General features: G+C 48.5%; 1 protein-coding gene across 1 annotated transcript; it reads right to left on the bottom strand.

Annotated features, from left to right (window-relative positions):
- Positions 1-1,341: 1,341 nt before the first annotated feature.
- On the bottom strand, positions 1,342-2,365 carry LOC142244392 (BTB/POZ domain-containing protein KCTD1). The gene has a single exon (XM_075316597.1). It carries the CDS (start codon positions 2,350-2,352, stop codon positions 1,579-1,581), a length of 774 nt encoding a protein of 257 aa, XP_075172712.1. The 5' UTR covers positions 2,353-2,365; the 3' UTR covers positions 1,342-1,578.
- Between the last annotated feature and the right edge of the window lie 21,959 nt (positions 2,366-24,324).

The raw sequence follows: 24,324 nt of genomic DNA, 5'->3' as shown, positions 1-24,324 counted from the left end.
TGTGCTCCCTTTTTTGCGGACACGAACAACTGGAACAAAGGTAGATGATGCCGAAAAAAAGAACACGCTTGAATGGATCTCAAGTGGTCCAACAAGTGCCCTCTCCTCCACCTCAACTACCGCATCCAACAAAACCAGTCCTCTGAGTTGTCATCTTAATCACACTTGCTTTCTCCCAGCTCTCAAGTCTCCATCCGCCCTGCACAGTATGGTGGAACAGAGATGGCTGAGTCTGCTGAGCTGTTCAGTCTCACTATAGCCTGGGAATCAGAGGTCTGCTCCCAAGCTACAGTGAGTACAGACCAGGAAATGGTCTGCAGTGATGCCCAGAACCTTTGTGACTCAGATTCAGGCCGTGATGGCCAAGTTTCTGAGCATAATGTTGACCTTTATTCACAAACTGTAACACCTGTTGTTATAGACAATGAGGAACATACTGATGACGATGAGATGCAGATACCAGATTGGGATGACAACTTAAATATTCGGTCAGGGCAGGAAGAGGCTCGGTCTGAGGGTGAGGGGAGTGCAAACATAAAGCTTGATGAGGAAGTTCTAGATTCCACCTACTGTCAACCCACAGTCAGGCACTAGAGGAGGTCAACAGAGGTGGTGAAGGAGGATGCAACTGACGACGAAGTTACCTTGTGCCTTCCTGGACAGAGGAGGAGTACTGGTAGCACGTCTACAACTGCATCCTCAGCCACCACTCTGCCTCTGAGCACTAGTCGGGGTGGCTCTGCAGGTCGCATGTCCTCTAAGCCTTGCCTAGCCTGGTCCTTTTTTGACCTTGCAAAGGATCTCCCAAATCGTGTGATCTGTAAAATTTGTCGGGAATCTGTTAGTAGAGGCAAAAACCTCAGCAGTTTGACACCTTCTTCCATGAATCATCACGAAAACTGTCTGCTCACTTCCGCCGTTTAACCGCCGCAGCTGAGCGACTTTCATCACTCCAGAAGTTTTTCGGCCTGCCGGTTCATCGCCTGAAATGCGATGGGCCGACACACTGGAATTCGACTCTCCACATGTTACAGCGACTGTGGCAGCACCGCCAAGCCCTGGTGCAATACGTCATGACGTATAGCCTGGGCCAACGAGATGCAGAGGTGGGGCAGATCACCCTGATTGAGTGGTCTCAGATCAAGGACCTATGCACCCTTCTGCACAGTTTCGACATAGCGACGAATATGTTTAGCGTTGACAATGCCATTATCAGCATGACAATTCCAGTCATTTACATGCTGGAGCACACGCTAAACACTATTCAGAGTCAGGGGCTGGGACAACAGGAAGGGGAGGTAGTACAGGATGATTCATATGCGCAAGGGATTTTCTTAGTGTATATTGTCTCAGATGGGGGATAAGTTGTAGTATTACAGTACCCTTTCATATTTTTAGAGTTTATTATTTGTAGATCCTGCAGTTGCCGTCCTGACGTGTATTCCTGATGCCGCTGTTTAACAGCGTTTAATGTCTTTTTTTTGAGGTGATGGAAATGTCTTTAGCTCAGTGTCCATTATGGGAACGGTGTCCCAACTGCAAAGAAATTGTCCAATTTTGCATAAGAAAAGTGTCTGTTCAATCTAATGGCTCCTGCTTTATTCGTATGACAGAGGGTGCGCGAGATGTCCTTTTCAGTTCTCGTCTCAGTACATATTCACTGAATTGAGAAGAGTCAACTCCTCCTCCGCATGATCCTACTATTTCAAAGCCACGCTGCTGTAACCTCTCCAGGACCTGAACGGAGTTGAGGTGACAGTATCCATTGAGTGGAAATCTAATAACATGTGTGGAGTCGTGGTTCCAGCCTGCATTAACTGAGTTACACATTACATCCCCAATTTCTGGAAAAACTTCCTCTATTAGAGATTTGTCTCCGCTCAAGGTAATCCTTTCACCGAGATCTGGGGCAACTCTGACAACCAAGCACTCACAGGGCCTGGAAAAGCGCCCAGCCTCCCTGTCCTGTTTCCACCTCTCCAGTTCCAGAAGCATGGGCTGAAGCTGAAAGTACTTGGCCTCTTCATACAGTAGTGTGTAATCTTTGAAATCATCAGAGATGAGAAGCTTTGACGTGCGCAGGAAGTTCAATATGTAACGGAACATTTGGCCATCTCGGTCGATAAAATAATGCTGCTTTAAACTGTCCAGAACAATGGGCTCCGTTCCATCAAAAAGTCTTCCGATTCTAGACTCCGGGTACTTTGTTAAAGTTGCCAAACTGCTTGTGTACATGTGTCCACCTACATCAATGTGAACTGGTGCATTGGACTTTGTGAGTTGTGCGGGAGTAGGGATGCCTTGGTTGTTCAGCGGTGAGGCTGGTGATCTGGTGATCAGAGGTCTTGACATGTTGGGTCGAGTGTCCAGTCGCCGTCTTCTGACATTATGTGACGGCATTTGTCACATGCTAATCACACAGTGTCCTCTGTATGGGGCAGCGGCTGCTTTCTCAAATGCGCAAGGGACAACAACATCACCAAGGTCCAGACGTTCATCATCACCAAGGCGGCAGGCATGGGACCATGGGGGACAGGGATCAACAAGGGCGCATGATAGCAGGCAAAATGTTGAGGAAGGTGCAGGAGAACATGAAGAAATGGAGGACGAACTGTCCATGGACATGGAAGACTTAGCGGATGAGGGAGACCTTGGTCAAATTTTAGTTGAAAGATGTTGGGGGAGATGTCAGAGGAAGAAAGAATGGTTAGCACCTCTATGCCACAAACACAGCATAGACTTGGTCCGCATGGCTGCGCAAGACACATGAGCGCCTTCTTGCTGCACTACCTCCAACATGACCCTCATATTGTCAAAATTAGAAGTGATCATGAGTACTGGCTTGCCACACTATTAGTTCCCTGGTACAAGTCCAAATTTTGTGACATATTTCCAGCCATAGAAAGGGACTCACGTATGCAGGAGTATCAGCAAAAGCTGTTACTCGATCTTAGCTCGGCTTTTCCACCAAACAACCATAGTGCACGGAGTGCATCTCCCAGTTGTAACTTTACAAACGTGGGACGGTCTCGTCATCTTCAACAGTCTACCCGTACCAGCAGCACCGTATCTGGTGCTGATAACAGCAATTTTATTGAATCTTTTCAGAATTTTTGAAGACCATCCTTTGCAAGGCCACCAGAGACAACAAGTCTGACACATAGTCAACGGCTGGAGAGGATGATACAGAAGTATCTCCAAATGAACATCGATGCCATGACTTTGCAAATGGAGACTTGCTCATTTTGGGCTTCAAATCTTGAAAAATGGCCAGAGCTCTCCCCTTACGCCTTGGAGATCTTGTCGTGTCCAGCTGCCAGCGTTGTCTCTGAACGTGTCTTCAGTGCTGCAGGGTGTGTGCTGACAGATAAGCGCACACATCTGTCCAGGGACAATGTGGACAGACTAACGTTCATCAAAATGAACAAGTCATGGATCCACAAGGAATTTACTACACCTGTGTCATTCTGGGGAGAGTAAATGCTTGTGTATTTTGAAAGTGCTTGATGTAAGTCTACCTGTGAAGTGTACAACTGGGGCACAAGTGCTGCCACTGAAGGGGTATCTGTGTTGCCCAATTTTTGGAAAAAAGGGAGACTCCGCTTGGAGTAACCCTTGCTGTGTTTTTAAAAAGGAGCCAAGATGAACAGATCTGGGATCAGCAAAGACTTTGCTACCTACCCCTGTGTCATCCTGGAGACAGTTAAGGATGGCGCATTTTTGAATGTGCTTGATGAAAATCTACCTGTGAAGTGTACAACTGGGGCACAACTGCTGCCACTGAAGGGGTGTCTGTGTGGCCCAATTTTTGGAAAAAAGGGAGACTCCGCTTGGAGTAACCCTTGCTGTGCTTTTAAAAAGGAGCCAAGATGAACAAGTCATGGTTCAGCAAAGACTTTGCTACATACCCCTGTGTCATCCTGAGGATGGTTAAAAATGGCGTATTTTTGAATGTGCTTGATGCAAATCTACCTGTGAAGTGTAAAACTGAGGCACAAGTGCTGCCACTGAAGGGGTGTCTGTGTGGCCCAATTTTTTGAAAAAAGGGAGACTTCGCTTTGAGTCACCTTGCGGTGTTTTACATCAGTTTAGAAGGGCATACCATGCCTATATCTGTGTCTCCTCCTCTTTTTCCTCGTAACGCTGTTTTGTTTTCGCATAAGAATTTGCTCTTGTCACTTTCCCATGTGTTTGTGTTGTCTTGTGAGTTGATTGTCACCTTTTAGACACCTTTCGCCGAACCGAACTCGAACTAGACCTCCGTTCGACGAACCAAGCTCGAGCCGAACCGCGACCGGTTCGCTCATCTCTAGACATAGCTCACACTTTGTGGATGCCACTAAGTTTCAGCACTTTTTGCTATAAAAATAGCGTAGCAAAATGTGCAGGAGGGTAGAATGCAGAGGTTGTGCGACTTGCTTGGCACAAGTGGGACACTAAATTAGTATATCAGATATTTTGTAGATGCCACTAAGTTTCAGCACTGTTTGCTATTAAAATAGCGTAGCAAACATGGGCAGGAGGGAAAAATGCAGAGGTGATGGAACTTGCTTGGCACCAGTGGGACACTAATGGAGTATAGGAGACACTTTGTGAATGCCACTAAGTTTTAGCACTGTTTTCTATAAAAATTGCGTAGCAAAATGTGCAGGAGGGTAGAATGCAGAGGTATTGGAACTTGCTTGGCACCAGTGGGACACTAATTTAGTATAGCAGACACTGTTTGGATGCCACTAAGTTTCAGCACTGCTTGCTTTTAAAATAGCATAGCAAAATGTGTGTTACGGGGGAACCGGCAGATTAGGACCAGGGGGTATATATCCTAATCGCCAGTCGGGGCTCACCGTGCTCCAGATGACAATGAAGCTGCTGGCACCTGAGGGTTAGGCGGAGACTATAGAGCTGGATGGCTCTGAGATAACCCAGGAACTCTGGGAACTGGTCACGTGTGTTGGGACACGTCAGACCGGACGACAACCCGATTAGCGTTTTGGTGCACCTAGCGCTACACCAACCACGTGTGCAGGAAACACGTCAGGCCGGGTGGTAACCAGGTAGCGTTGACCGGAAGACCGCCACGAAAGCGACCTGTCGGCCACGTGTGTAGGACACGTCAGGCCAAGCGGTCCTCCGATTAGTGTTTCTGGCCACCTCTCGACTGGCCACGTGTGTGAAGGACACGTCAGGCCAGATCGGTACACCAGTAGCGTTGACCGGGAAGCCGAGGAAAATAAGGAACACCCTGTTAACTCCACAGGGGTCTTGGAGTACGCTGTCCGTGCACGTAGGGGGCACAACCGGACAGGTGGCACAGCAGGTGCGTTGTCCGTGTGCGTAGGGGGCACAATCGGACAGGTGGCGCAGCAGGTGCGTTGTCCGTGTGCGTAGGGGGCACAATCAGACAGGTGGCGCAGCAGGTGCGTTGTCCGTGTGCGTAGGGGGCACAATCGGACAGGTGACGCAGCAGGTGCGTTGTCCGTGTGCGTAGGGAGCACAATCGGACAGGAAGCACAGCAGCCGCAGCCCAGTTAACACCACTGGGCTGCTATAGCAAGACTGGAACGGCAGGAGGGAAGCACGGCGCCTGACCCTGATGTGCCGAGCCACGAATCTTGGCGTGACAGGCACCGTTCGCCTAACCCTACCTACCGCTTCCCAACATAGGCTTATGCCGCAATGAGGCTCTAACATGGAGGTGTGCTCTGACTGAGCAAATGTGAAGACTGCGCACCTCCATGTTGTCTCCAGCCCCTTTTATAACCTGGGTCCGCCCCAAACCCAGGGTGGAACCACCAAGGTCCAATAGCAGAGTGCCATGTCATCAGTGACGTCACATGCGACCTATCCGGAACCGCCACGTTATTGATGACCTCATGGCAGCCACGCCCCAAACACTTCACCAGTCATCGTCTGACGACCAATACTGAGGTGCCAGATCATAGGGGCGGGCCTCTGCGAGCCAGTCCGGAGTTGCCACGTCATCAGGACACCTGACACCCTCTGCCCTATCAGGGCCTGCCACCTCACGGACATCCTCAGTGAGGTCCTTACCGGACCTAGCCTCTGATGCACTAAGTGCCTGAGCATGCTCAGTAGCCTGAGCCACAGGCTTAGAAAGCAAACTATCAGTTTGAGAATGCTCAGTAGGCACATCCCAGAACTTAGACACAGCACGAAGTCCAAGTACCTGTGCAAAGAGGCTGTTAGGGTTAATTGTGGGAGCATGCTCAGTAGCCTGAACTGAGGACTTAGTCTCAGACATAACACAATCAGGCTGAGCATGCTCACTAGGCAAAACACCGGGCTTAAACTCTGGCTGGGGTAAATCAGCGCACGCATGCGCACTAGCCGCCTCTCCACACTTAGACGTGGTGGAAGGAACAGCCAACTGGACGACCCGAGGCACGACCAAGAACGGCAGCCGGCGCCTGGGCGCAACAGGAACCGCAGCAGGCTGCTTGCGGCTATGGCGGCGCCGGTTCGTAACAGTACCCCCCCCCTAGCGGCCCTCCCACTCGAATGGTCTATAGTCGCCACAGATACCACTGAGCGACGGGCGGAAGATGGAGACATGCAGTGGAAGCTACAAGACTCGCTCCACCGCGTAATCACCCCAGACGACCAGTCGATATGTGGGGAATGTTGCTTCAACCAAGGAATACCCAGCAGAATATCATCTGCACCCTTAGGGAGAACCAGAAATGAAATGGTCTCCCTATGCCCAGATGACATGTCAAGGGTAATGGGCTCTGTCCGCTGGTGAATTACCTTGGGCAACAAGGACCCATCCACCAAACGGACTCTCACTGGCCTTGGCATTTGCACCAGTGGGATTGCATGCCGCCGGGCAAAAGAGGAGGAGATTAAACTATCCCCAGCACCTGTGTCCACACTTGCCCTTGTGGACCATGTTGACCCCTTAAAGGAAATGGACGCGGAAAACGTCACCCTAATGGATGATGCAGAGTCCAGTCTACCTTCAGCTATGGTCACCAATCGCGGTCGCTTACCCTGACGCTTTGGGCAACGGTTGGCATAATGACCATACTGCCCACAAGCGAAACAGGAAATGCCCTTGCGACTCGAAGACCTAGCAACACCAACCCTAGCGATGTCCATAGGGACAGAGATGTCCTCTAAGGGAGGTTCAGTAGGAGAGACCACTACAGTGGCTGAACGACCCTCTGACCTGCGCTCCATCTGACGTTCGGAGGTCCGCAGGTCAATGCGTTTAGCCAGAGTCATGAGGCCCTCAAGGGTAGTTGGTACCTCACGCGACGCTAATGCGTCCTTCACGTGCGAGGCTAATCCCCTCCAGAACAGTGGAATGAGAGTCCTCTCTGACCACCCCAGTTCTGCAGCAAGTGTCCTGAAACTCACAGCATATTGACTTGAGGAGGTACGCCCCTGCTCCAAAGTCAGTAGCTGTAGGGCCGAGTTGTGAGTGACCTGAGGCCCCAGGAACACTTGTCGCAAGGACTCCAAAAACTCCTTAGAGTCCTGTACTACGGGGTCATTCCTCTCCCAGAATGGTGTAGCCCACTCCAGTGCTCTATCAGAGAGTAAGGAGATGATAAACCCCACCTTCGACCTCTCTGTAGGAAACCGTGCAGCCAACAGCTCTAGATGGACTGAGCACTGGTTCACGAATTCCCTACATGCCTTGCTGTTCCCCGTAAACTTGTTGGGCAGCGAGAGGTGAGGGAGGGTTGTAGTAGGCTTGGTGACTGACACCATTGCAGCCGCTTGAGCCACCACATCATCCATATCAGCAGCAAGAGCAGACTTCTCCAGAGACCTCACTCTGGCATCAAGCTGCAGCATAAACTGACGTAGCTGCTCCATCTCCGCCATGCCAGCCAGACCCTGGCGCAGTCTTACTGTTACGGGGGAACCGGCAGATTAGGACCAGGGGGTATATATCCTAATCGTCAGTCGGGGCCCACCGTGCTCCAGATGACAATGGAGCTGCTGGCACCTGAGGGTTAGGCGGAGACTATAGAGCTGGATGGCTCTGAGATAACCCAGGAACTCTGGGAACCGGTCACGTGTGTTGGGACACGTCAGACCGGACGACAACCCGATTAGCGTTTTGGTGCACCTAGCGCTACACCAACCACGTGTGCAGGAAACACGTCAGGCCGGGTGGTAACCAGGTAGCGTTGACCGGAAGACAGCCACGAAAGCGCCCTGTCGGCCACGTGTGTAGGACACGTCAGGCCGAGCGGTCCTCCGATTAGCGTTTCTGGCCACCTCTCGACTGGCCACGTGTGTGAAGGACACGTCAGGCCAGATGGGTACACCAGTAGCGTTGACCGGGAAGCCGAGGAAAATAAGGAACACCCTGTTAACTCCACAGGGGTCCTGGAGTACGCTGTCCGTGCGCGTAGGGGGCACAACCGGACAGGTGGCGCAGCATGTGCGTTGTCCGTGTGCGTAGGGGGCACAATCTGACAGGTGGCGCAGCAGGTGCGTTGTCCGTGTGCGTAGGGGGCACAATCGGACAGGTGGCGCAGCAGGTGCGTTGTCCGTGTGCGTAGGGGGCACAATCGGACAGGTGGCGCAGCAGGTGCGTTGTCCGTGTGCGTAGGGAGCACAATCGGACAGGAAGCACAGCAGCCGCAGCCCAGTTAACGCCACTGGGCTGCTATAGCAAGACTGGAACGGCAGGAGGGAAGCACGGCGCCTGACCCTGATGTGCCGAGCCACGAATCTTGGCGTGACAGGCACCGTTCGCCTAACCCTACCTACCACTTCCCAACATAGGCTTATGCCGCAATGAGGCTCTAACATGGAGGTGTGCTCTGACTGAGCAAATGTGAAGACTGCGCACCTCCATGTTGTCTCCAGCCCCTTTTATAACCTGGGTCCGCCCCAAACCCAGGGTGGAACCACCAAGGTCCAATAGCAGAGTGCCATGTCATCAGTGACGTCACATGCGACCTATCCGGAACCGCCACGTTATTGATGACCTCATGGCAGCCACGCCCCAAACACTTCACCAGTCATCGTCTGACGACCAATACTGAGGTGCCAGATCATAGGGGCGGGCCTCTGCGAGCCAGTCCGGAGTTGCCACGTCATCAGGACACCTGACACCCTCTGCCCTATCAGGGCCTGCCACCTCACGGACATGCTCAGTGAGGTCCTTACCGGACCTAGCCTCTGATGCACTAAGTGCCTGAGCATGCTCAGTAGCCTGAGCCACAGGCTTAGAAAGCAGACTATCAGTTTGAGCATGCTCAGTAGGCACATCCCAGAACTTAGACACAGCACGAAGTCCAAGTACCTGTGCAAAGAGGCTGTTAGGGTTAATTGTGGGAGCATGCTCAGTAGCCTGAACTGAGGACTTAGTCTCAGACATAACACAATCAGGCTGAGCATGCTCACTAGGCAAAACACCGGGCTTAAACTCTGGCTGGGGTAAATCAGCGCACGCATGTGTGGCGCCCCAGGACCTGGTCGCCACAACAGCATTGCCCTCCCAAAGGGTTAATGCTGAGCCTGGAGGTAATTGGGAGATCTATTGGCCAGTAAGTTAACACCCAACACAGTTCTCCCTCCGGCCAGCAGAGGGAGCTCTGAACCTGGAACTTCAGGGAGCATTCCTTAAGTCTGGCTGAAGGGAGGAAGTGGTAGTTAGTCTGGAGACAGGAGTGAAAGAGGACAGACGCAGAGTAGTGCTGCCTTGTGAAACTGGGGCCTAGAGCTGGGATAGCTTGGCCCAGTGAAGCAAGGGGAGCAGCGAGGCACAGCAGAGACTCGGACATCGGAGTCTGTAGTTGCCAGGGCATAAAATCCATCCCTGGTTGTTGAATCCGGAGGGCAGGAGAGCTGCAAGCCCCCTGGCCCAGAAAGTAAACTGAGGGTACAGCTGCATCCCAAGGGCCCGGTGTGGACTCCAGCAGAGAAGCACCAGAGAGGGCCTGCGCAGTCTACCCCACAGAAAAAGGGACGAACCACCAGTCCCAGCAGCAGGAGGGCAATTGCTAACCCAAAGTGCAGTGTCCTAAACAGCAAAGAAAGATTAAGGAGTAGGCCTCATACTCAACTGGCCAAAGATCACCCCAGGCACTTCCAGGCCGGCCGGATCATCTGTACCATCTGTGACGGTCTCCCTGGACTAAACTTCTGCCGAGTAAAAGAGGAGAAGGTAAAGAGACTACCGTGTGTGCCTGTTTCTTTCATTGCTTGTCGGCCCTGCACCGTGTTAGTCACACAACACCATAGACTTCCACGAGCACCAACTGTGTCCCGGGGCACCGCTCCACCTGTGGGGAGCAGTACCACCATTGCTGCCACTTCATCACCCCGGAGGCCTTACACAGCAGCGGCGGCTCAATAGCCGCAGACCACAGGTGGCGTCACAAACACAACCATTAACAAGCAAGCCACATATTCTACTGACACCCACCAGGGCCACGGAGCCGGGCCCAGCCACCACTGACTACCACCGGACTAGTCCAGCCCGGCACCGGGTGTCCCATAGCCCTGGGGTGGGCGAGTCACATGCGCACTAGCCGCCTCTCCACACTTAGACGTGGTGGAAGGAACAGCCAACTGGACGACCCGAGGCACGGCCAAGAACGGCAGCCGGCGCCTGGGCGCAACAGGAACTGCAGCAGGCTGCTTGCGGCTATGGCGGCGCCGGTTCGTAACAATGTGCATGATGTTAGAATGCAGAGGTGGTGGGACTTGCTTGGCACAAGTGAAATACATAAAACAGAGGATTTTCAGCTCACCCCTCTTCACTCCTGATCTCACCCCCGACGCATGGAAACACCCTGACCCGGGTGTATAATCTGAGGCAAATAGAAAAATTTCCAGCGTCTACAGAAGATAAAATAACATGGCATTCCATGATTAAGCCCTTCACAGGGTGAAACACATAGGAAAGAGCTCCTCTGTCCATATGTCCCCATGTGTCATTTTATCTGATGGTAAGAAGATTTTTACATGAATAAAGAAATTGTTATTTTATCTTCTGGAGATGCTGGAAATTTTTCTATTTGCGTGGCACAAGTGGGACACTGAATTAGTATAGCATACACTTTGTGGATGCCACTAAGTTTCAGCATTGTTTGCTATTAAAATAGCGTAGCAAACATGGGCAGGAGGATAGAATGCAGAGGTGCTTGAACTTGCTTGGCACCATTGGTACACTAATGGAGTTTAGCAGCCACTTTTTGAATGCCACTATATTTCAGCACTTTTTGCAATAAAAATAGTGTACCAAAATGTGCATGAGGGTAGAATGCAGAAGTGGTGGGACAGAATGCAGAGGTGCTGCAACTTGCTTGGCACCAGTGGGACACTAATGGAGTATGGGAGACACTTTGTGAATGCCACTAAGTTTCAGCACTGTTTGCTATAAAAATAGCGTAGCAAAATGTGCATGAGGGTAGAATGCAGAGGTGGTAGGACTTGCTTGGCACAAGTGGGACACCAAGTCAGTATAGCAGACACTTTCTGGATGCCTCTAAGTTTCAGCACTGTTTGCTATAAAAAAAAGCGTACCAAAATGTGCATGAGTGTAGAATGCAGAGGTGGTGGGACTTGCTTGGCACAAGTGGGACATAGCAGACACTTTGTGGATGCCACAAAGTTTCAGCACTTTTTGCTATAAAACTAGCTTAGCAAAATGTGCATGAGGGTAGAATGCAGAGGTGGTGGGACTTGCATGGCATAAGTGGGACACTAAATTAGTATAGGAGACACTTTGTGGATGCCACTAAGTTTCAGCACTGTTTGCTATTAAAATAGCGTGGCAACATGTGCTTGAGGGTAGAATGCAGAGGTGGTGGGACTTGCTTGGCACAAGTGGGACACGAAATTAGTATAGCAGACTCTCTGTGGATGCCACTAATTTTCAGCACTGTTTGCTATAAAAATAGCATAGCAAAATGTGCATGAGGGTAGAATGCAGAGGTGCTGGAAATTGCTTGGCACAAGTGGGACACTAAATTAGTATAGCAGACACTTTGTGGATGCCACTGAGTTTCAGCACTTTTTGCTATAAAAATTGCGTAGTAAAATGTGCAGGAGGGTAGAATACAGAGGTATTGGAACTTGCTTGGCACCAGTGGGACACTAATTTAGTATAGCAGACACTGTTTGGATGCCACTAACTTTCAGCACTGTTTGCTATTAAAATAGCGTAGCAAACATGGGCAGCAGGGTAGAATCCAGAGGTGCTGGAACTTGCTTGGCACCAGTGGGAAACTAATAGAGTATAGCATCACTTTGTGAATGCCACTAAGTTTCAGCACTGCTTGCTATTAAAATAGCATAGCAAAATGTGCATGATGTTAGAATGCAGAGGTGGTGGGACTTGCTTGGCACAAGTGAAATACATAAAACAGAGGATTTTCAGCTCACCCCTCTTCACTCCTGATCTCACCCCCGACGCACGGAAACACCCTGACCCGGGTGTATAATCTCAGAGGCAAATAGAAAAATTTCCAGCGTCTACAGAAGATAAAATAACATGGCATTCCATGATTAAGCCCTTCACAGGGTGAAACACATAGGAAAGAGCTCCTCTGTCCATATGTCCTCATGTGTCATTTTATCTGATGGTAAGAAGATTATTACATGAATAAAGAAATTGTTATTTTATCTTCTGGAGATGCTGGAAATTTGTCTATTTGCGTGGCACAAGTGGGACACTGAATTAGTATAGCAGACACTTTGTGGATGCCACTAAGTTTCAGCATTGTTTGCTATTAAAATAGCGTACCAAACATGGGCAGGAGGATAGAATGCAGAGGTGCTTGAACTTGCTTGGCACCATTGGTACACTAATGGAGTTTAGCAGCCACTTTTTGAATGCCACTATATTTCAGCACTTTTTGCAATAAAAATAGCGTACCAAAATGTGCATGAGGGTAGAATGCAGAAATGGTGGGACAGAATGCAGAGGTGCTGCAACTTGCTTGGCACCAGTGGGACACTAATGGAGTATGGGAGACACTTTGTGAATGCCACTAAGTTTCAGCACTGTTTGCTATAAAAATAGCGTAGCAAAATGTGCATGAGGGTAGAATGCAGAGGTGGTGGGACTTGCTTGGCACAAGTGGGACATAGCAGACACTTTGTGGATGCCACAAAGTTTCAGCACTTTTTGCTATAAAAATAGCGTAGCAAAATTTGCAGGAGGGTAGAATGCATAGGTGGTGGGACTTGCTTGGCACAAGTGGGACACTAAATTAGTGTAGCAGACACTTTGTGGATGCCACTAAATTTCAGCACTTTTTGCTATAAAACTAGCTTAGCAAAATGTGCATGAGGGTAGAATGCAGAGGTGGTGGGACTTGCTTGGAACAAGTGGGACACGAAATTAGTATAGCAGACTCTCTGTGGATGCCACTAATTTTCAGCACTGTTTGCTATAAAAATAGCATAGCAAAATGTGCATGAGGGTAGAATGCATAGGTGGTGGGACTTGCTTGGCATAAGTGGGACGCTAATTTAGTGTAGCAGACACTTTGTGGATGCCACTAAATTTCAGCACTTTTTGCTATAAAACTAGCGTAGCAAAATATGCATGAGGGTAGAATGCAGAGGTGGTGGAATTTGCTTGGCATAAGTGGGACACTAAATTAGTATAGGAGACACTTTGTGGATACCACTAAGTTTCAGCACTATTTACTATTAAAATAGCGTAGCAAACATGGGCAGGAGGGTAGAATGCAGAGGTGCTGCAACTTGCTTTGCATAAGTGGGACACTAAATTAGTATAGGAGACACTTTGTGAATACCACTAAGTTTCAGCACTGTTTGCTAAAAAAATAGCGTAGCAAAATGTGCATGAGGGTAGATTGCAGAGGGGGTGGGACTTGCTTGGCACAAGTGGGACACAAAGTTAGGATAGCAGACACTTTGTGGATGCCACTAAGTTTCAGCACTGTTTGCTATAAAAATAGCGTAGCAAAATGTGCATGAGGGTAGATTGCAGAGGTGGTGGGACTTGCTTGGCACAAGTGGGACAATAAATTAGTATAGCAGACACTTTCTGGATGCCAATAAGTTTCAGCACTGTTTGCTATAAAAATACTGCAGCATAATGTGCAAGAGGGTTGAATGCAGAGTTGGTAAGACTTGCTTGGCACAAATGGGACACAAAATTAGTATAGAAGACTTTTTGTGGATGCCACTAATTTTCAGCACTGTTTGCTATAAAAATAGCGTAGCAAAATGTGCATGATGGTAGAATGCAGAGGTGGTGGGACTTGCTTGGCACAAGTGGGACATAGCAGACACTTTGTGGATGCCATTAAGTTTCAGCACTTTTTGCTATCAAAATAGCGTAGCAAACTTTGCAGGAGGGTAGAATGCAGAGGTGATGGGACTTGCTTGGCACAAGTGGGACACTAAATTAGTATAGCAGACACTTTCTGGATGCCAATAAGTTTCAGCACTGTTTTCTATAAAAATACCTCAGCATAATGTGCAAGAGGGTTGAATGCAGAGGTGGTAAGACTTGCTTGGCACAAGTGGGACACTAAATTAGTATAGCAGACACTTTGTGGATGCCACTAGTTTTCAGCACTGTTTGCTATAAAAATAGCGTAGCAAAATGTGCATGATGGTAGAATGCAGAGGTGGTGGGACTTGCTTGGCACAAGTGGGACACTAAATTAGTATAGCAGACACTTTGTGGATGCCATTACGTTTCAGCACTTTTTGCTATAAAAATAGCGTAGCAAAATTTGCAGGAGGGTAGAATGCAGAGGTGGTGGGACTTGCTTGGCATAAGTGGGACACTAAATTAGTATAGCAGACACTATGTGGATGCCACTAAGTTTCAGCACTGTTTGCTATTAAAATAGCATAGCAAACATGGGCAGGAGGGTAGAATGCAGAGGTGCTGGAACTTGCTTGGCACCAGAGGGACACTAATGGAGTATAGGAGACACTTTGTGAATGCCACTAAGTTTCAGCACTGTTTGCTATTAAAATAGCGTAGCAAAATGTGCATGAGGGTAGAATGCAGAGGTGGTGGGACTTGCTTGGCACAAGTGGGACATAGCAGACACTTTGTGGATGCCATTAAGTTTCAGCACTTTTGCTATAAAAATAGCGTAGCAAAATTTGCAGGAGGGTAGAATGCAGAGGTGGTGCGACTTGCTTAGCACAAGTGGGACACTAAGTTAGTATAGCAGACACTTTCTGGATGCCACTAAGTTTCAGCACTGTTTGCTATAAAAATAGCGAAGCAAAATGTGCATGAAAGTAGAATGCAGAGGTGCTGGAACTTGCTTGGCACAAGTGGGAAACTAAATTAGTATAGCAGACACTTTGTGGATGCCACTAAGTTTCAGCACTTTTTGCTATAAAAATAGCATAGCAAAATGTGCAGGAGGGTACAAGGCAGAAGTGGTAGGACTTGCTTGGCACAAGTGGGACACTAAATTAGTATAGCAGACACTTTGTGGATACCACTAAGTTGCAGCATTTTTTTGTTATAAAAATAGCATAGCAAAATGTGCATGAGGGTAGAATGCAGAGGTGCTGGGACTTGCTTGGCACAAGTGGGACACTAAATTAGTATAGCAGACACTTTGTGGATGCCACTAAGTTTCAGCACTGTTTGCTATTAAAATAGCGTAGCAAACATGGGCAGGAGAGTAGAATGCAGAGGTGCTGCAACTTGCTTGGCACCAGAGGGACACTAATGGAGTATAGGAGACACTTTGTGAATACCACTAAGTTTCAGCACTGTTTGCTATTAAAATAGCATAGCAAAATGTGCATGAGGGTAGAATGCATAGGTGGTGGGACTTGCTTGGCACAAGTGGGACACTTAATTAGTGTAGTAGACACTTTGTGGATGCCACTTATTTTCAGCACTGTTTGCTATAAAAATAGCATAGCAAAATGTGCATGAGGGTAGAATGCAGAGGTGGTGGGACTTGCTTGGCACAAGTGGGACACTAAGTTAGTATAGCAGACACTTTCTGGATGCCACTAAGTTTCAGCACTGTTTGATATAAAAAGAGCGAAGCAAAATGTTCATGAAAGTAGAATGCAGAGATGGTGGAACTTGCTTGGCACAAGTGGGACACTAAATTAGTATAGCAGACACTTTGTGGATACCACTAAGTTTCAGCATTTTTTTGTTATAAAAATAGCGTAGCAAAATGTGCATGTGGGTAGAATGCAGAGGTGGTGGGACTTGCTTGGCACAAGTGGTACACTAAATTAATATAGAAGACACTTTGTGGATGCCACTAAATTTCAGCAGCACTGTTTGCTATTAAGATAGCATAGCAAACATGGGCAGGAAGGTGGATTGCAGAGGTGGTGGAACTTGCTTGGCACCAGAGGGACACTAATGGAGTATAGGAGACAGTTTGTGAATGCCACCAAGTTTCAGCACTGTTTGCTATTAAAATAGCATAGCAAAATGTGCTTGAGGGTGGAATGCAGAGGTGGTGAGACTTGCTTGGCACAAGTGGGACACTAAATTAGTATAGCACACACTTTGTGGATGCCACTAAGTTTCAGCACTTTTTGCTATAAAAATAGTGTAGCAAAATGTGCATGAGGGTAGAATGCAGAGGTGGTGGGACTTGCTTGGCACAAGTGGGACACTAAGTTAGGATAGCAGACACTTTCTGGATGCCACTAAGTTTCAGCACTGTTTGCTATTAAAATAGCGTAGCAAACATGGGCAGGAGGGTAGAATGCAGAGGTGCTGCAACTTGCTTGGCATAAGTGGGACACTAAATTAGTATAGGAGACACTTTGTGAATACCACTAAGTTTCAGCACTGTTTGTTAAAAAAATAGCGTAGCAAAATGTGCATGAGGGTAGAATGCAGAGGTGGTGGGACTTGCTTGGCACAATTGGGACACTAAATTCGTATAGCAGACACTTTGTGGATGCCACTAAGTTTCAGCACTGTTTGCTATTAAAATAGCATAGCAAACATGGGCAGGAGGGTAGAATGCAGAGGTACTGGAACTTGCTTGGCACCAGTGGGACACTAATGGAGTATAGGAGACACTTTGTGGATGCCACTAAGTTTGAGCACTCTTTCCTATAAAAATACCGTAGCAATCATGGGCAGGAGGGTAGAATGCAGAGGTGCTGGAAATTGCTTGGCACCAGTGGGACAACAATGGAGTATAGCAGCCACTTTTGGATGCCACTAAGTTTCAGCACTGTTTGCTATAAAAATAGCGTGGAAAAAGTGGGCAGGTGGGTACAGTGGCGGGGTTCTGTGGGTCAGTGGACAGGAAAGGAAGTTTCACTTTTTATCCCTCCTAATAATGAAATGCAGCAAGGAATTCCCTGAGCTTAGGTACACAGACGCTATCTAAAGCTGTATACAGCGTTTCCACGGACCTGCCTGTCAGCTATGGCTCTGATCCCCAGGAAATCAGCCCTGAAAAGGGCTGAAATAAACTTCTGTCCCTAATCTGTAAAGCGTTGTGTGTGTAGCGTACACAGCAGGAGCGGCGACAGGAGCTGCATGAGCAGTGACTGTCACCCACACGCACAAAGGAAATAATGGCGGCGACAGGGGAAATGGCCATATTTTATAAGGCAAGGACATGTGACATTCACAGCCTATGACACATGCCCTTGCTTGTCTGGCAAAAAGTACACTTAGCTGTGTGTGTGTCTGGGATTGGCTGACATGCTGTCCCTCCCCACTGCACGCGCGCTTAGGGAAAAAGAAAAGGCGATCGCCATACTCCCAGCAGCACGGATCTAAAAACGTCCCCCCCGCACACTATACGCTGAAATTTGATAATAGTGTGAATCACAGAGTGACTCACACTATTACAGTGAAAAGCCAGCTAGTAACTAGCTAGGCTTTTTGCTGATCGAACCGTTATTGAACGTAACTCGAGGTATCGAGCTTTTAGCAAAAAGCTTGCGTTCAAGTTCGATCTTGAGCACCCCCCAAAATCACTCGAACATGAAATTGGCGAACCTTGAACCTCGAACATTGTTCATCTCTACTCTTGAGACACATAGAAAGAAGGAAAGACACTGCAAATACCTGAGTTGAAAAAACAGACACTCAGAGGAGGAAAGTAGCTGTGGAGTGAGAGTGCAAACCCCAAGGACAGAGGGACCCAGTGGGGTGGAAACCTCACAGTACTTTGAATGCAGGGGTGCAGATCTCCAGAACAGTTACGGACTTTAAGCCCTCTGTTAACTCTGCCAGGCGGGTGGATTTCCAGGACTCATCTGCCACCACTAACGTCCAAGTCATCAGCAGCAAAGCGGGACCGGGACACATACCCTTAAATAATCCAAGCTGCCTGAAGCAGAACCCAGACACCAGGAGGACCTCCAAGTGCTCCCCGCCAGGGAGAACCCACATACACAGGAGTGCACCGGTGGAGAGTGGCACTAGGTTGGCAGGTACAGCAATGAGGACAAGGGCGCACCTGGAATCCAGTACGTCTCATGGCGTCGAACCATTGAGTAAACACCATCAAACTGCCCTCTTTGCCTGGACTGCTTCATTACCGCGCGCCTCCATGTTAATCCTTCACCTACCCCTGGGGAAAAGCCCTGCTCGCAGAGGGCTCCAACATGCACGCTGCCCCCATCCATTATCCCCTGTGGGAACCTGCAGCGGCGGCCCTATCATCCCTGGCCACAAACCGCGAGTGGCGTAGTCGGACTTTTATTTTATTTTTATTTGTCATTTAAAAACTGTTCGACGGTGCCCACTAAGCTGCAGGGTTCAGTGCGATTGCAACCACTTCACCCATTGTAGTTACACCCCTGTATTTGGGGCCTACAGAAGCTCCAAGGAGAGGTAGAGGATGAAACAGAAGACGAGACCAGATAAAATACAATTCCTTTTGCATATCTTTAGTAGAGTTGAGCGCGGTTCGTGGTTCGAGGTTCGCCAGTTCCCGGTTCGAGTGATTTTGGGGCGTGTTCTAGATAGAACTAGAACTCAAGCTTTTTGCAAAAAGTTCAGCAGTTCGAGTTACGTTCAAGAACAGTTCGATCAGCAAAAGCGAGGCTTTTTACAGCTACAGTGTGCAGAAAGCCATCGCTGGCAGCCTGCGGTAAGCTGGTAACAAAGATAAATATCGGGTATCCAAGCAAAGCGCTTTGGTTAGTAACCTGATATTTACCCTGGTTACGTGTGCAGGGAGCCGACACTTCCCCGCTCAGCTCCGCCCCCCTCCTTCACTCGGCATGTACACACACACACACTCACCTGTCCCCAGCCATGCAGTCCCCGACACTGACGTCTTCAGCGCCACATGGCCCTGCTAGGCTCCACCAACTTCGCACTCCGCCGCCCGCACACATGGCCCTGCTAGGTTCCACTCACTTTGCACTCTGCCGCCCGCACACATGGCCCCGCTAGCCTCCACCCATTTCACACTCGGCATGCACACATGGCCCCGCTAGGCTCCACCCACTTCACACTCTGCCGCCCGCACACATGGCCCCGCTAGGTTCCACCCACTTCACACTCCACCGCCTGCACGCTTGGCTCCACCCACCTCCCACTCCGCACACATGGCCCCGCTTAGCTCCACCCACCTCGCACTCCGCACACATGGCCCCGTTCGGCTTACCTGCGGTGATGAAGTCCTGCCCTCCCGACCTCAGCGCTGTCACTGTCCTCCATGGCCGCCGCTTCACATCTCATCTCGCTGCGGAGCCGAGACTGTGACTAGCGGTGACGTCACAGGCTCCAGCGATACTTGGCTGTAAAGTCGGTGGTCTTTGAAGTCAGGGACAGATCTGCTATCAGCAGTGCAGGAGATCGTCACCGCAGGTAATGTACCTCGCTCCTGACAGCAGCACTTGTCATGCCCTGCAGTGACCTGCGCTGACCTATTTATGTTAGCTCAGGTCACTGCATTGCTCTCCCAGCCAATGGAAACATTCTGTTCTTCATTGACTGGGACAGTGACTATGGTATGGATCGTCATGGGAACGCCTTATTGGATTACAGCAGACCTGGATTTGTTTTTCTTTCTAATAAATTGGTGAAAGAGGGAATGTGTTGAGGAGTGTTTTTTCAAATAAAAATGTGTTTGTCGTTTATTTTCTTTTTATTACTGACTTGGTTGGTGATGTCGGGTATCTGTTAGATACATGACCTCACGAACCCTAGGGCTTGATGCCAGGTGACATTACACATCTGGTATTAACCCCATATATTACCCCGTTTGCCACCGCACCATGGCACGGGATGAGCCGGGGTAAATCACCAGGATTGGCGCATCTAATGGATGCGCCACTTCTGGGGCGGCTGCAGCCCGCTATTTTTAGGCTGGGGAGAGTCCAATAACCATGGACCTCCCTAGTCTGAGAATATCAGACCCCACCTGTCTGCTTTACCTTGGCTGGTGATCCAATTTTGGGGGGACCCCCCACGTGTTTTTTTCTTTTTTTAATTATTTATTTAATTTAAAATAACAGCGTGGGGTGCCCTCAGTTTTGGATTACCAGCCAAGGTGAAGATGCCAGCTGTAGTCTGCAGGCTGCAGCTGTCTGCTTTACCCTAGCTGGCTATCAAAAATAGGGGGAACCCCACGTCATTTTTTTTTTTAAATGTATTATTTTTTTTGGTAAATACAAGGCTAAGCACGCCTTAGTGCCACATGAAAGGCACCAAAGTGTGCAAAAGTACAAAATGCAGGAGAGTGGGACATTATGTGTCTTTCTGCCATTATAATGACAGAAAAGACTGATATGAAGTGTACAAGCACAAGAAAATCACCAGAGCGCGCTATGCTGTGAAAAGCAGTAGAAAATGGCAGTGGAGTGAACATGTGACCGCCTCATATAGGCTGAAGCTATGGATCCTGGGTAAATTTATGTATTTTCCCTCCAGTTTTTTTGCAGTATGCAGGGGTAGCTGAGACCCTGGAGATCATGATTCAGGCCGGTTTTTCCGATCCCCGCTCACGTGATCACCAGTATACACCGTATACCAATGATCACGTTACAGTAAATGACAGCGCCGATAAAAAACTATTTATCTCCCATCTGGCATGAACAAACATGTCAGACGGGAGATAAATCTCCTTCCCGGTCCCCTCCGGTCCCCTGGTGTCGCCAAAGTAACCCCCCCGACCCCCTCCCGGAAATCCAAGATGGACGCGCGCACAGCAGCGCGCTGGCCGCATTCACCCTACTCCTCTGATTTCTGTCGCATGTGCCATGACACATGTGACAGAAAACTCCTCCCCAGGCCCTGTCAAGTCACCCCCTATAACCCCACCGGTGTTCCCCGGTGTCCCACGGAACCTGTGCAACGTTGATCCCCCGCGGCCCCCTCCTTCACAATAGACGCTGCCGCATGCACAGAGCGGCTGTCAGCTCAGCTTCCTGTGTTCAGACACAGTGAGTGGTGGTAACCATGCATCTGTAAGCTACTGCAATGCCCTGCTCATGAGGTAAGGAACATAGTTGATCAGGAGACCAATACTACATTTCCAAATGGAGGTATTTGATTTTATAGTTGCCCTGCTGAACGACTACCAAACATGAGAGTCCGTTATACGCCACAAAAAAACATGTCAAAATAGCGAGCTTTGTTGTTTAGTATTCATTCAACTGGATAACTGGACTTAAAGGGGTATTCCATCTCCAAGATCCTATCCCCAATATATAGTAGGTGGAATAGCAATAATAGCAAATACCAATATTTGGAAATGTAGAATAGTTCTCCTGATTAGGCATGCCCTTACCTCATGAGCAGGGCATTGCAGCTTTGGTAGCAACAGTTACGACATGGACTCTGCTGCTGTGGACCCGGGGAGAGTGGGTGCCGATTCATTGCACCCACACTCCTCACATGGAGGGTCTGCACTCCTAGAAATTGGGGGATGTATTCCCTAAGCATGTCCCCCCCATATTCTAGACGGTCCAGAGTCATCGTGGGACCCCCTTATTTCTTTTCCTTACAATAAATTGGTGAAAGAGGGAATGTTTTGGGGAGTGTTTTTTCAAATACATTTTTTTTTGTCTATTTTTTTTGTTAGTACTGACAATTTGTGATGTCGGGTATCTGATAGACACCATGACATCACAAACTGCTGGGCTTGATGTCAGGTGACTTTACAGCTAGTATCAACCCCATTTATTACCCCGTTTGCCACTGCACCAGGACACAGGATTGAGCTGGGGTGAAGCGCCAGGATTGGTGCATCTAGTGGATGCGCCACTTCTGGGGTGCCTGCTGCCTGCTATTTTTAGGCTGTGAAGGGCCAATAACTATAGACCTTCCCACCCTGAGAATACCAGACCACAGTTGTCTGCTTTACCTTAGCTGGTGATCCAATTTGGGGGGGACCCTACTTTTTTTTGTAATTATTAATATTTATAAAATAATTGTAACAAAAGAGCCTGGGGTGACCTCCACATTGGATCCCCAACCGCGGTAAAGCTGGCTGCCAGCTGTGGTTTTCAGGCTACAGCCTTCTGCTTTACCCTAGCTGGCTATCAAAAATGGGGGGACCAAACGTCATTTTTTTTTAACTATTTTTTTAAATAAAAAAAATTAATGGGCTTCCTGTATTTTGATTGCCAGTCAAGGTAACACAAGGCAGATGGGGGTGGCAACCCGTAGCTGTCTGCTTTATCTGCGCTGAGAATGAAAAATACCGCGGAGCGCTACGTCATTTTTTTTAAAGATTTATTTTTACAGCACTGTGATGTCAGGCAATGAAAATACAGGGAAGCCCTTTTTGTTTTTAGTTATTTAAATAAGTAATTAAAAAAAATATATATGGGCTCCCGCTGCATTTTTTGTATTGCTAGATAAGGGTAATCCAAGCAGCTACTGGTTGCTAACCGCCACTGCTTTGTATTACCTTCACTGGCAATGGAAAATCCAGGGAAGCATTTTTTATTTTATTTGCCAAAAATCTACAAAAAAAATGACGTGAGCTTTGCCATATTTTTGTATGCTAGCCAGGAACAGCAGGCAGGTACTGCTGCCCCCAACCCCCAGCTGCCTATTTGTAACCCGGCTGGGAACTAAAAATATAGGGAAGCCCTTTTTTTAATTATTTCATGAATTTAATGAAATAATTAAAAAAACAAAACGACGTGGGCTTAGCCCCATTTTTGTGTCCAGCCAGGTACAACTAGGCAGCTGGGGATTGGATCCGCAGCACAGGTTAGCCCGAGGTTTCTGGGCGCCTCTGCTGCGAATTGCAATCCGCAGCTGCCCCAAAAAATGGCGCTTTCATAGAAGCGTCATCATCTAGCGCTGAATCCAACTCTTCCAGCAACCCTGAAGCCGGGTAGCTTGCTGGGTAATCATGAGTTAATACCAGCTTTGTTTTACTAGCTAGTATTAAGTCAGAAATTCTTAATGTCAGGCAAGTTTGACCCGGCCATTAAGAATCTCCAATAAAGGGTTAAAAAAAAGACACCACACAGAGAAAAAATACTTTAATAGAAATAAATACACAGACACACTTAGAGACTCCATTTTTATTACTCCCTCTTATCCCTCCACGATCCATGCTCTTCTGTCTTTCTCCTTCAGCCCATGCAGCTCTGCTACATGAGCAGCACAGCATGGGAGAAAGACGCTGCTGCTCCCCATGTAGTCTTCACTCCGTGAGTGATCAGTGCTGCTGGCTGTTAGCGGTAACGTTACCTCTGACAGATGGGTTGCCATAGCAATGGTGCTCCGCTCATGTGATTCCCGGTGCCTCTGTTATCGGTGACGTCACCGCTAACATGCGCGTTGCTATGGCAACGGTGATCTCCGTTATTGACCGGCTGTGTTAGCCGATCCCTAACGGAACGGGGAAGCAGAACGGAGAGTCGACCGTATGCCAGAGCATGTCGCCAGTACACGGCGATACACAAACGTGCACCGTGCACCGTGTACCGGAGAGATGCAATGACAGGACCTAGAATGACGTCAAAGCCATGTGACCAGTCTGTAGCCAATGAGATAATAGACACGTGACTGGTCACATGGCTATTTTGACGTCATGATAGGTCCTGTATCACTGCTGGTTACCAGGAGGACGCAGCGATTACTGATGGAAAAGCGGCAGGAGACAGAGTGCAGGACGCATCGCGGGCACCAGTAAGTGTTACGGAAATGTTTATTAATTGTATGTGTACATTTATAATGTGTTTTTATGTGTTTGTGATTGCCTCCCATTGTTTTCTATGGGGTTCGAGTGGTTCGCAGAACCGAATTCAAACGCGACCTCCGTTTGGCAAACCAAGCTCGAGCCGAACCGGGACCGGTTCACTCATCTCTAATCTTTAGTGTCCACCCATCAACCTTATTGAATTTATATATCCTAATATGGAAATAAGAAAAGATTATTTTTTAAATCAAATTTA

The sequence above is a fragment of the Anomaloglossus baeobatrachus genome, chromosome 6 (assembly GCF_048569485.1).
Source record: "Anomaloglossus baeobatrachus isolate aAnoBae1 chromosome 6, aAnoBae1.hap1, whole genome shotgun sequence".
Taxonomy (NCBI): domain Eukaryota; kingdom Metazoa; phylum Chordata; class Amphibia; order Anura; family Aromobatidae; genus Anomaloglossus; species Anomaloglossus baeobatrachus.
This window is presented reverse-complemented; position numbering and strand designations above follow the sequence as displayed.